The 12,867-nt window shown below is 50.7% G+C and overlaps 1 protein-coding gene across 1 annotated transcript; it reads left to right on the top strand.

The window, feature by feature from the left end:
* Positions 1-2,519: 2,519 nt before the first annotated feature.
* Positions 2,520-12,536, top strand: LOC115637979 (cathepsin G-like). Its single transcript, XM_030539578.1, has 5 exons — positions 2,520-2,583; positions 9,161-9,308; positions 10,053-10,188; positions 10,898-11,149; positions 12,390-12,536. Exons 1-5 carry the CDS (start codon positions 2,520-2,522, stop codon positions 12,534-12,536), a joined length of 747 nt encoding a protein of 248 aa, XP_030395438.1.
* Positions 12,537-12,867: the final 331 nt, after the last annotated feature.

Here is a 12,867-nt window from a genome sequence, read left to right as displayed (position 1 = left end):
CTTATGGACATATTCCACGAACTAAGCATTTGAGCGTGTTCCAGAATCTGGGATGAGCCTATGTTGTGAAAACTGAAATGCTCAAAATAGCACATGCATGTGAATGGATACAGGGTGCTAAAATTAAATTAATCCAGGGGGATGGTAGCCCTAATGGAAAAGCTAACAGCTTGGCTCTTCTGCAAGCCTCAAACTGCTGAATGAGCTTTAAGGTAGGGAAGGCTGTGCCTCCCAAACAGCCTGGCCCTGCCCTCTATCCGACTCCCACCCACTTCCTGCCCCCCTACTGCCTGCCCCCTTCAGAATCCCCAATGCATCCTGCTCCTTGTCCCCTCGCCATCCTCCAGAGACCCCCCACAGCCACCACCTCGGGACCCCACCCCGTTCCCTGACTGCCCTGACCCTTATTCACCCCCCCCGCTGAATCCTGACAGACCCCCAGAACACCCACAATCCAACCCCCCCATTCCCTGTCCCCTGACCACCCCCCAACCTCTGCCCCTTCCCTGTCCCCTGACTGTCCCCGGGTCTCTCTGTCCCTTATCCAACGCCCCCCCTCAACCCCGGCCCCTTACCCCTGGCTCCCTCCTCACCCAGAAACTCAATGCACCGCATCCAGGAGCGTCCCTGGACAGCGCTGCAGCGTGGCTCCAGCGGGGCCTGAGCTCCTCCCCACTCAGAGCCGCATGGCAAAGGGGTGGGGCTGCGAGCTCTAGGCCGAGTGGAGGGAGGTCAGGACCCACCGGAGCCATGCTGCAGCTGTTCAGGGACGCTCCTGCATGCGCTGAGGCTCCTGGCGAGGGGCAGAGGCGGGGTTGGGCCAGGGCCGGGGAGGGACCCTCAGCCATTCTCATGGGGGCCCCTGCAGAGCCTGGGGCCTGGGGCAAATTGCTCCACTTCCTCCCCTCCCCAGGTGGCCTTGGATATAAGTTAGTTAGTTAGCGGTGTGGTGCCAAGGGATGTGCTGGCCGCTGCTTGTCGCAGCCCCCATTGGCCTGGAATGGCGAACCGCAGCCAGTGACTGCCGCAATCAGCCGAACCTGCGGACACTGCAGGTAAACAAACTGTCCTGGCCCGCCAGTGGCTTTCCCTGATGGGCCGCGTGCCAAAGGTTGCCAATCCCTGGTGTACTCCAGGGAGGACTCAGTTCCCCAAACCATGAAATTTGCTGGGCAGTCACTCCAAGCCCGTTATCCGTAGGTGTTAAGATAGGGACGCTAGCCCTGAACAGGTACCTGTACGTGTGGCTCACAGGGACTAGGAGGCTTGACAAGTCACCAGCTTTCAGTAGAGCCCTCACATGCCACTTTTCAGGGCTAAATGCCAGGGAAGTGGTGTCTGAGGTGTAGTGAGTTTGTCAGGCCCGAGACTGGAGTGACTTGTGAAGGACAGTGAACACTTTGCTGGTTGGCACCAATGGGGTCACAGGAGGCTGGGAGCCAGGACTCCTGGGTTCTATCCTTGGCTCTGCTGTGTCATTTCCCCTCTGGTGCTGCACAGCCATACCTTCCAGTTCTATGGCATCACAGAGGCTGTTCCATCCCTTTCACATGGTCACAGACTCACTGGGGGGCTTCTCAGAAACCCCCTGCCGTGGTTGCTGTGATCGGCGCCCATAGCTGCTCTGCCCAGCCCCACCCTGCTCATGCTGGGCCACATGAGAAAGATCAACAGGTCACGATCCCACCCACCACCGAGATCAGTCACTGTCACCCACGGCCCCCAGCACAGAGACATGGGCAGGGAGCTGAGCGTGGATGGGGCCAGGTGATTAAGAGCCCCAGATGTGCCCAGCTGTGAGCCAGCACCCAGAGCAGCCCTGGATCCTGCTAGACACGTCCCCACTAGGGTCTTCTTTGTCTAGTGGTACATCATCCATCCAGCTGTGCAGGGACCCAGCTGAGTAGCATCCAGCCAGCTATGAAGGATCTCTGGCTGACACACAGCTTGTCCTTCCCCCCAGCCTGTGTGGTTGGCTGTGGTTGCAAACTGAGATGCCTGACCCCTGCATTTAGGTGACTGAGTGGCTACGTCTACACTACAGCATAAAATCGAAATAACTAAAACCGGTTTTATAAAACCGATATTATAAAATCGATTTTATGCGTCCACACTAGGGCATTAATTCAGTAGTGTGCGTCCATGGTCCGAGGCTAGCATCGATTTCTGGAGCGGTGCACTGTGGGTAGCTACTGTAAAATGATGAGGCCAATAACTTCGATTTCCGTCCACACTAACCCTAAATCGATATAGTAATATCGATTTTAGTGTTACTCCTCTCATTGTGGAGGAGTACAGAAATCAATTTTAAGGCCCTTAAAATCAATTTAAAGTGTGTTGTAGTGTGGACGGGTACAGCGTTAAATCGATTTAACGCTGTTTAAATCGATTTAACTGCTTAGTGTGGACCAGGCCTGTGGGTGACCCTGAGGTTTCCTGCCCCCTTGATCTCCCCCAAGCTGAGTCTATAAAGGCCCCAGGGCTGAGGGAAATGCACGGTCCTTGTACTGACTGCAAACATGCATAAACAGATCTTGCTCCTGCTCCCCATGGCCTTTCTCCTGCCCTCAGGGACTTGGGCTGGTGAGTATGGCTGGGATCGGGGGCCCTGAGGCTTTAAGTTCAATGGAAGGGTCTCAAGGATGGTGTTCAGTGGGTGGTATCTAGGGGCCTGTGACAGTCTGTACCCCATGTTCACCCCTTTTACAGGACTATGATATGTTTTATACAAAGCATGTCTTGTGAGATATCATCTAAAAGCTCATAATTTGCTAATCACTATTTTCCTGGTAAAATATGTGTGGCGTGTAAAGTGATACATTTCTACTGCATGGTGTTACTACAACATGTTCCAAGTCTGGGGAGCATCCACAAACCAGTTCCCCAGAGACGAAACGCCCACTGACATCTCAGCCAGGTGTCAGTGTATTCAAATGGACCATCACCTGGCTAAGTGGCCATTCTTGGGTAGGAAAGAGGACATGGGTGAAAAATTTACATCTTGTCAAAGACACATCTTGGGTTTCTGGCCGCACAGACTTTCAGTCTCCTGAACCTCAGCTGGAGATGATTTTCGAAGAAGGGAAAGAACTAGAAGAAGGGGAGCAGGCGCCCCAAATGGGGTCTCCCTTTCTCTCTACCCACAGAATTCACAACACCGGAAGTGCAAAGGAAGCAGCATTGGACTGGGAGAGGGATCCTGATTGCAGGCAATTCAGCCAGCAAGACTGCAGAAACATGTGCTGAGAGAGATCTCACGAGGCACAGTTTGTATGAAATTTATCACCGTCCTGTCAAGGAGTGAAAACAGGGGGCAGAGACTGTCACAGGGGACTGGGTCATATTGTCTCATGCAGCACTGATACCGATCAGTGTCACCCACAGCCCATGTAAGGAAGAGCTGGGAAGGGTAGAAATAATCCTTTGGAACAGTGACAGCAGCAGTGAGCTGCCCTCAAGAGTAAAGACCCCCGTGTGACTGTACCCCCCCATAAGGCTTTATGGAAATATGCTTATGAATGTATATACGACATAACTGGAATATGTTTTATGCTACATATACCATGTAACATATCTGGGTAATTGTTATGTTCTACTGAATACATTCCTCCTATTTGTATGCATGTACCATTTTTGTACTTAAAGTTAGGAATATTGGCTGTATACTTGTGTCCAGGTTTTTTCCCCACTTTGAACTTTAGAGTACAAAAGTGGGGACCTGCATGAACACATCTAAGCTTAATTACTAGCTTAGATCTGCTACGCTGCCACCAGCCAGAAATTCAGTGTCTGGCACACTCCCTGTCCCCCTCAAAACTTTCCCATCCCTGGGCTGCCTTGAGGGACTTCACCAATTCCCTGGTGAAGACAGATTTAAACTCCTTGGATCTTAAAACAAGGAGGAATTAACCATCCCCCCTTCTTCCCCCCACCAATCCCTGGTGAGTTCAGACCCAATCCCCTTGGATCTTAAAACAAGGAAAATCAATCAGGTTCTTAAAAAGAAAGCTTTTAATTAAAGAAAGAAAAGGTAAAAATTATCTCTGTAAAATCAGGATGGAAATGCTTTAAAGGGTACTCAGATTCATATAGACCAGAGGGACCCTGCTCTAGCCTTAGATTCAAAGTTATAGCAAACAGAGGTAAAAATCCTTCCAGCAAAAGAAACATTTACAAGTTGAGAAAAAAATAAGACTAATCTGCCTTGCCTGGCTATTACTTACAATTTTGAAACATGAAAGACTGATTCAGAAAGATTTGGAGAGCCTGGGTGTACGTCTGGTCCCTCTTAGCCCCAAGAGTGAACAACAAAAAAACAAAAAGCACAAAAAAAGACTTCCCTCCACCAAGATTTGAAAGTATCTTGTCCCCCTATTGGTCCTCTGGTCAGGTGTCAGCCAGGTTTACTGAGCTTCTTAACCCTTTTCAGGTAAAAGAGACATTAACCCTTAACCATCTGTTTATGACATATTGGCTGTATACTTGCTTGATTTCTAAGTAAGCTTTGTAAGGCATTTGGACAGCTTCTTTAGAAAGGAATTTGCAAGTTCAGTGCCCAGTCAAGAAGCACTTAATTCACAATGGCTCTTAGAAGGCTCCAATCCACATAAGAAGTCTACTTGAGGACATTCAAGGAAGCATGTGAACCATGGTTGCTACCCTGTGAGAAACTCAGTCATGCAGGGACATGTGACTTGCCCATGTGACTCCAAAAACTCCATCTTGGAGCTGGACTTTGATAGGAGAGAGGAGGGGGTCTCCTCCCACAAGAGAAAGTCTATTTAAGCCCGTTGGAGACCCCTCCATTTGTCTTCAGCTGGCTCAAGAGAGAGCCTCTCCATCCTCAAGGATACCTGAAAGAGACTGGAACAAAGGACAGTAACCACAGAGGGGGTGAGTGATTGCTGGACTCAGACTAGAAGGAGGCTAGTCTGTAAAAAGAAGTTTACTGGGTGAGATTTTTATCTATGTTCAGTTTCTTAGACATAGACTTGCATGTTCTATTTTATTTTGCTTGGTAATTAACTTTGTTCTGTCTGTTATTACTTGGAACCACTTAAATCCTACTTTCTGTGTTTAATAAAATCACTTTTTACTTATTAATTAACCAAGAGTATGTATTAATACCTGTGTGTGTGGGGGGGCAAACAGCTGTGCATATCTCTCTGTCAGCGTTGTAGAGGGTGAACAATTGATGAGTTTACCCTGTATAAGCTTTATACAGGGTAAAACGGATTTATTTGGGGTTTGGACTCCATTGGGAGTTGGGCATCTGAGTGTTAAAGACAGGAACACTTCTGTAAGTTGCTTTCAGTTAAGCCTACAGCTGTTAGGGGATGTGGTTCAGACCTGGGTCTGGGTTTGCAGCAGGCTAGCGGGTCTGGCTCAAACCAGGCAGAGCACTGAAGTCCTAAGCTGACAGGGCAGGAAGGCGGGGCAGAAGTAGTCTTGGCACATCAGGTGGCAGCTCCTAAGGGGATTTCTGTGATCCAACCCATCACAGCCGGTGTCCCATTCTCCACTTCCTGAGCCAGCCAGTCCCCCGCCCTTGGGCCATATCAGAACCTGCGCCCCCTAGAGGCGAATGATTTCCAGCAACTCAGGTATCAAAAATTGGAAACAGGAAGCCCAGTTGTGCTGGGTTCCAGATGTTGCACAGCTGTTATCATGTGGCTTTCCAAAGCATGAACTTTCCACATCACTGAAAGAGGCAGGGGCCTGTCATCTAAACCCCAGGGGATTTATTCTTCCTTTTATCTCCCAAGGCTGTCCTCTGGGGTGCACTCTGGCTAACTCTGGGTTGGAGGGTGATTGTCTTAAGGCCAAGACTGTCAAAGGCGCCTGGGAGATGAAACCATTCATCTGAAACCAGAGGGTCCAGCTCCTGGAGAGAAGATAAGCCAATGGTATTGTTGGGGGTTGGGTTAAACGTTGAAAACCAACCACTATGAGGTCCTGGTGCAATGCTCTAGATAAGTGGATGAACGCCATCCTTGGGTGTGTAAGCCAGGGGAGGTAGGGTCACTTCTGGATACAGCCTAGGTGAGACCACAACTGGAAACTGTGTCCAGTTCTGGTGTCCACACCTCCAGCAGGATGTCAGCAAATTGGAAAGCGCTACAAGAACAAGCCAAGATCTGGAGACCCTGCCTGGCAGGAAGACCTCCAAGGAGAGCGATTTCCTGATGGTATTGGAGGTGAAGAGGGGATTCGGCCCTCATCTGTAGGATCCTCCATGGGGTGCGGGTTTCTGAGAGCAGGGGGCCTTTCAACTTCTCTGGCAAAGGCAGGACAAGACCCGACTGCTGGGAGCTGGAGTCAGCAAAAGTCTGACTGAGACTAATATGCAAACTTTAAACATGGAGTCAGGGAAACAACTGACTTGGGGCCGTGGTGGAGTTGCTGGGTGGGTTCTGGCTCTGGAGTATCCAGGGGGCCAGGTTGGATGATCACAATTATCCCTCCTGGTCTGGAAATCTGTGGGGCTGGGTATTTAGGTGCAGAGAAGCCCTAGGGCATTTCTTAAACCAGCAGTAGGGATGAGCAGGGATAGCCACTTCCCCAGCCAGGCTAGGTGGGCACCAGAGCAAAGGAGACCCTGCCCCTGACGTGGGTGCATCTGTGACCGGAGTTTTCCTGGCCCATCCAGGGTGGGGGTTTCCAGGCAACAGGGTACGTGTCCCTGTGGTTACCAGGCCCTGCCCTCCCCGCTGTCTGCTGGTCCATATAACCACTCTGGCTGAGGCAGAGGCTCCGTGCCTGGGCCTGGGTGGCTCTGATGATGCAGCTCTTGATCCTGGGCCTGTTCCCTGTGGCTTTTCTCCTGCCCCCAGGCCTGGACTGGTGATTGTTGGGGCCAGGGGGATTGGGACTGTGGAGAGCAGGACCCTGACCCAGAAGGTCCCCTTGGTCCTTTTGGTCAGGTGCCAACCAGATTATTGGAGCTTCTTAACCCTTTACAGGTAAAGGAGGTATTTTATGCTACCCTCAGCTGTATGTTCATGACACTGACTAACTCCCAGTGTGTTTGGTACGATTCCCCAACCAGTGAGGGATAAGCTTCAGATTTACCCTCTGTCCCATGGGGTGTCAGTGGGGGAGAACAGAGCAGGGGGCAGGGTTCAAGGCACAGGGATCCCCCAAGGAGAGTGTCACACCCCAATTCCCCACCACCCAGGGAGTCTCCAGGAAAGGCAGATCAGCATTATATGTGGCTAACACTGTTGCAAGCATCGTAAATCATTTTGGGGTGGGTCAAAGGTGTGCAAGTGGGGAGTGGAAGTTTCCTTTGCAGATCATGAGAGGCTGAGGCGGGGAGAGAAAGAAGAAGAGCAAAGAATGGGTTAACTCCACGCTCCTGCTAGGCCCGAAGATAAAACATTAATTCCAGCCAGTTCAAGGCCACAGCGCACATCTGATTCTCGGCTGCTGGCCAAGAATGAGGGGAGCCCGGAATGGAACAGACACAGTCCTGCAGAGCCAGCCCATAACAAACGAGACAAGCGGAGGCCAGCACAGAGGAAAACAACGAGAACAGAGGCTAAACAGTGTGTTTTGGGGAAAGTCGAGGAGACCACAGAAAGCCGGTTTGGACTGGCACAAAAAGCACCAGGAGCAGAGGTCGCAGAATGGAACATCCCCAAAGGAACTCAGGACTTAAAAACCCTCCTGAGAGCTGGAGCAATTCGGGGAACACAGCAGATTCTTGGATGACCTGGGCCTAGGACAGCACTCCCCTCCACCCCACCCACTCTCTTCTTCTTCTGATGTTCACCTAGACCTGGCCAGTCTGGATCATACATGTGTGAGTATGAAAGTGGGTTAGGGCCTGGGGGCATTAACTTTCTTTCTTCCCCTGAGTGATGTGGGAACAGCCCCAGCACTCTCTGTTGTTATTTTATTATTTTATTAATAAAGCTTTAAAATCTAGGCGCTTGATGCTTTTCATCATCTCCTCCCCAAATGATCCTGTGGCGTCAGCCTGATCAACTGACGGTCCAGGCAGATTGAAATGGTAAAATCTGTCACAAGAACATTTGTCATAAACAGATAGTTAAGGGTTAATAGAACAGGAGTACTTCATGTCTCTTTTAACTGTAAAGGATTAACAAGTTCAGTGAGCCTGGCTGTCACCTGACCAGAGGACCAATCAGAGGACAGGATACTTTCAAATCTTGAGGGAGGGAAGTTTGTGTGTGTGCTGTTAGTGTTTGGTGGTTGTTCACTCTGGGGGCTCAGAGGGACCAGACGTGCAACCAGGTTTCTCTCCAATCTCTTTGATACAGTCTCTTATATGTCCAGAATAGCGAGTACGAGGTAGATAAGGCGAGTTAGGCTTATGTTTGATTTCTTTATTTGCAAATGTGTATTTGGCTGGAAGGAGTTCAAATTTGTATTTGGCTGGAAGGATTTTAATTTGTACTTGTATACTTAGGCTGGGAGGGTATTCCCAGTGTCTATAGCTGAAAGACCCTGTACATATTCCATCTTAAATTTACAAAGATAATTTTTACTGTTTTTCCCTCTTTAATTAAAAGCTTTTCTTGTTTAAGAACCTGATTGTTTTTTTATTCTGGTGAGACCCCAGGGGACTGGGTCTGGATCCACCAGGGGATTGGTGGGGAGAAAGGAGGGAAGGAGGAGAGAGAGGTTAATTTTCTCTCTGTGTTAGGGTTACTTTCTCTCTCAGGGAGAGTCTGGGAGGGGGAGAGAGAAGGAGGTGGGAAGATGGATTTTCCTCTCTGTTCCAAGATTCAAGGAGTTTGAATCACACAGTGATCTTCCAGGGTAACCCAGGGAGGGGAAGCCTGGGAGAGGCGACGGTGGGGGAAAGGGTTTTCTTTCCTTGTGTTAAGATCCAGAGGGTCTGGGTCTTGGGGGTCCCCGGGCAAGGTTTTGTGGGGACCAGAGTGTACCAGGCACTGGAATTCCTGGTTGGTGGCAGCGCTACAGGTTCTAAGCTGGTAATTGAGCTTAGAGGAATTCATGCTGGTACCCCATCTTTTGGACGCTAAGGTTCAGAGTGGGAGATTATACCATGACAGCATCACAGGGGGGGAGAGGTTGAGGTTGTGGGGACTCCCCTTTGGGATGGGGAGCTCAATCCCAGCCCGGCCTAGGGAGATGATGTTTTTTATATTTGAACTTGGTCTCCCCACAGGTGAGATCATCGGGGGCCAGGAAGCCAAGCCCCACTCCAGACACTACATGGCCTATCTGGAAGTACAAGTTGGGCAGGTTAAAAAAAAGTGTGGAGGGTTCCTGGTGAAGACAAACTTTGTGCTGACGGCGGCTCCCTGCAATGGAGAGTAAGCGCCTCTGTGCTGGGGATGTCAGGGCAGGTTGGGGTTATTGAGTGATGAGGGAGCTGGGAGCTCTGGCGCTGTCGTAGGTTGCAGGGAAGGAGCAGTGAGTACAACAGGCTGGTAGGGCAGAGCCCAGGGGTCTGATCTGCTCAGGGGGCGTTGGTGTGTCTCTAAGGGCCTCCACAAACCATGGTCCAGATCCAACAGTGGGTAAATCAAGGTGGGGTCTGGCCCCATTGCCCAGATCGGGGCAGGGAGGGGCTCACAGCCCCAGGACAGCTCTGTGGGGCTCTGGGCTGGGGGGAGCTGGGCATAGACCCCTGTGTGGATCTAGCTGGGCTGCAAGGGAGCTGAGATCCAGGGGCTGGGAGGACAACGGGGAGTGAAGGAGCTCAGGGGATCAGCACAAGGGGCTGGGGAGACACAGGCTGGGACCCTAGCACCACTGAGCAGGGACTTTGTGCCACAAATGGCACCCTCTAGAGGGGAGAGGTGCCTTGTACCATTCCCCCTCCTCCTCTAAGTCAGCCAGTCCCCAGCCCTGGGGCTAGATTGCAGCTGGCAATGTGCACACTGGTAGATACGCTTTTCCAGGCCAGCAGCTGAGTCTTGGATCATGGCCTGAGAGCCCCAGGCTGCCCTGTCCCCTCCATATCACTGTTCATGTGACAGACTCACATGTGCCCATCCCCCACCTCATTTACACTCCTGCCCTTATGCCCCATGGATTGTTCTTGGCTTTTATAGCAAGATTATTGTCAAGCTGGGAGCCCATAACATTAGTGAACAGGAACGGAGCCAACAGAAAATCCCTGTGCGCCGCCAGATCCCCCACCTGCAATATGACAAGAAGACCCTTAACAATGACATCATGCTGCTGCAGGTATCATCCACTTCTCAACGCCCTCGCCCCCAGTGACCTCACGCTGCTGCAGGTACTGCCCCCCACCACATCATCCCACCCGAGTGACCTCACAGTGCTTCAGGTACCTCCCCCATCCCATCACCCCACCCCCCGTGACCTCACACTGCTGCAGGTACCACCCCCATCACATTCCCCCTGCCCCTGTCACCTCACACTGCTGCAGGTACCACCACATCCCATAACCCCACCCTCAGTGACCTCACACTGCTGCAGGTACCGCCTCCATCCCATTCCCCCTGCCCCTGTCACCTCACACTGCTGCAGGTACCACCCCCATTCCATCACCCCCCCAGTGACCTCACACTGCTGCAGGGAGTGCCCCCATCCCATCACCCCACCCCCAGTGACCTCACACTGCTGCAGGTACCACCTCCATCCCATTCCCCCTACCCCTGTCACCTCACACTGCTGCAGGGAGTGCCCCCATCCCATCACCCCACCCCCAATGACCTCACACTGCTGCAGGTACCATCTCCATCCCATTCCCCCTACCCCTGTCACCTCACACTGCTGCAGGTACCACCCCCATTCCATCACCCCACCCCCAGTGACTTCACATGAAAACACTGGACACATCTCCATTTTCCTCTGTTGGAACATGTTGGTCCCTTTCAGGTCTGCTCCCTGTGCTGATCTGGTTCCCTGTTTTCCCTCACATCCATGGCAGCTGTCACGCAATGCAGTGCTGAATAACTGGGTGCGGCTCATCCCCCTGCCAAATGCCAAGTCCAGGGTAAGGCCGGGATCTATGTGCAGCGTGGCCGGGTGGGGTCGGACTAGCTGGAACTCAAGAACTGACATCCTCCATGAGGTGGACCTTGAGGTCGTGAAGGACAACATGTGTCAGCTGTACCCTGGATACAACCCCTCAGCAATGCTGTGTGTGAGGAAGCCCAGCCTGGGGAAATTACCTTATCAAGTAAATATCCTGCTGACCTGGAGGCTCCTTGGTTCCAGGAGGTCACTGCTCGGAGGGAATTGGGAGGTATTTTCCAGGGCTAAGTATCTAATTGCACAGTGATCCCCTACCAACCTAGCCCTGCTCGGGAGATGGTGTGTTGGTGCAGACATCAGATCGGCCCAGATGGATAAAGCGATAGTGAGACCAGCTTGGCACAGCTCCTACTAGCTTGGCCAAGATCCTTTATTACACATGGCTATTGATGTTCTTTAATCTCAAACCTTGGCCAACACAACCCGATTCAAATCTGTCCCAAACTCAAACCCCCATCCCCAACACAACCCTACCAATCTTACCGCAAACTCAACTCCCCTCCCCAACAAAATCCTTCCTAACTGTACTACAGACTGACCGCCGCAACACAACACTACCCCAAACTCAGTCCCTTTCCCCAACACAGCCCTATTAATCCTACCCCAAACTCAATTCTCCCAACACAACCCTACCAACCCTACCCCAAACTCAGACCCCACCCTATGCAATCCTATCTCAAACTCAACCACCCCCAACACAAACCTACCAACTCCACCCCAAACTCAACTGCCTCCAACGCAACCCTACCCCAAACTCAAACTCCACCCTATACAACCATATCTCAAATTTAATCCCCACAACACACACCTACCAAACCTACCCAAACTCAAACCCCACTCAACACAACCGTACCAACCCTACCCCAAGAAAGCCCAATCCAACATTATCCAAAGCTCAAACACCCAGCAAAACTGTACCCAACCCTTCCTCAAACTCAAACCCCACCCAACACAATCCTACCTAACTCTATCAAAGTTAACCCCTGTCCTGCACAACTGTGCCCAACTCCAACTCTACCCAACACTACCTAATCTCTACTAAATTTAACAACTGTCCTATCCAGCTCTACCTACTAAACTCTACCCAAACTCATCCCTACTCACATCCACCCAGTTCAAACCCTACCCAATTCTACCCAACCCAAATCCAGTTCTACCAAACTCTGCCTAACCGTACTAGTGCTACACGAACAAAAAAGGAAACACTTCAACACAGCAAACATTTTTGCTGAAGTTTCCAAATTTGAAAAAAGGTCATTTTTTTTACACAAAACATATTTCTTGCCAAATATTTAAATCTTCCCTACTCTGGTGCAATCAGATCTACAAATGAAAAGTTGTGCTAGAGATGTGCAAGATGTAATTGTGGTTATTTTTTATCCCAGGGTGATTCTGGTGGCCCCTTGGTATGTGAAGGAATAGCCCATGGCATCGCTTCATATGTTGATGAGCATTTGTGGGAGCCAAGCGTGTTTACAAGACTCTCCACCTTCATCCCCTGGATCCAGAACATTCTGCAGAAACAGCATTAAAGGAGACACCCGTTTTCCTTTGCCTTTGGGCTAGCTAGGCTTTGCATGTGAAATGCAGATTATCTTCATTAGTCTTAGAAAAATGCTATGAACTGATTGGTTTCAAAATGGACTGGGGGCAGGGCATGGTGTTCGTAGATGTTGGGATAAAACCCCTTGTGTCTCTATGAGTTTTTGAACTATCCTACTGGATTCTAGAGCAGGGATCAGATTCTCTCTATTAAATCCTATTGGATGGTGCCAGAAAAACATATTGAAAGGCTGGTATTGGAGCCAGCACTCCATAAAGGGAAAAGGTGATATCCTCTTGCATCAGTTTCTGTCAGCGATA

Source organism: Gopherus evgoodei, chromosome 21 (assembly GCF_007399415.2).
Source record: "Gopherus evgoodei ecotype Sinaloan lineage chromosome 21, rGopEvg1_v1.p, whole genome shotgun sequence".
NCBI classification, from domain to species: Eukaryota; Metazoa; Chordata; order Testudines; family Testudinidae; genus Gopherus; species Gopherus evgoodei.
The sequence above is the reverse complement of the archived record's forward strand: the minus strand, read 5'-3'. Positions and strand labels throughout refer to the sequence as shown.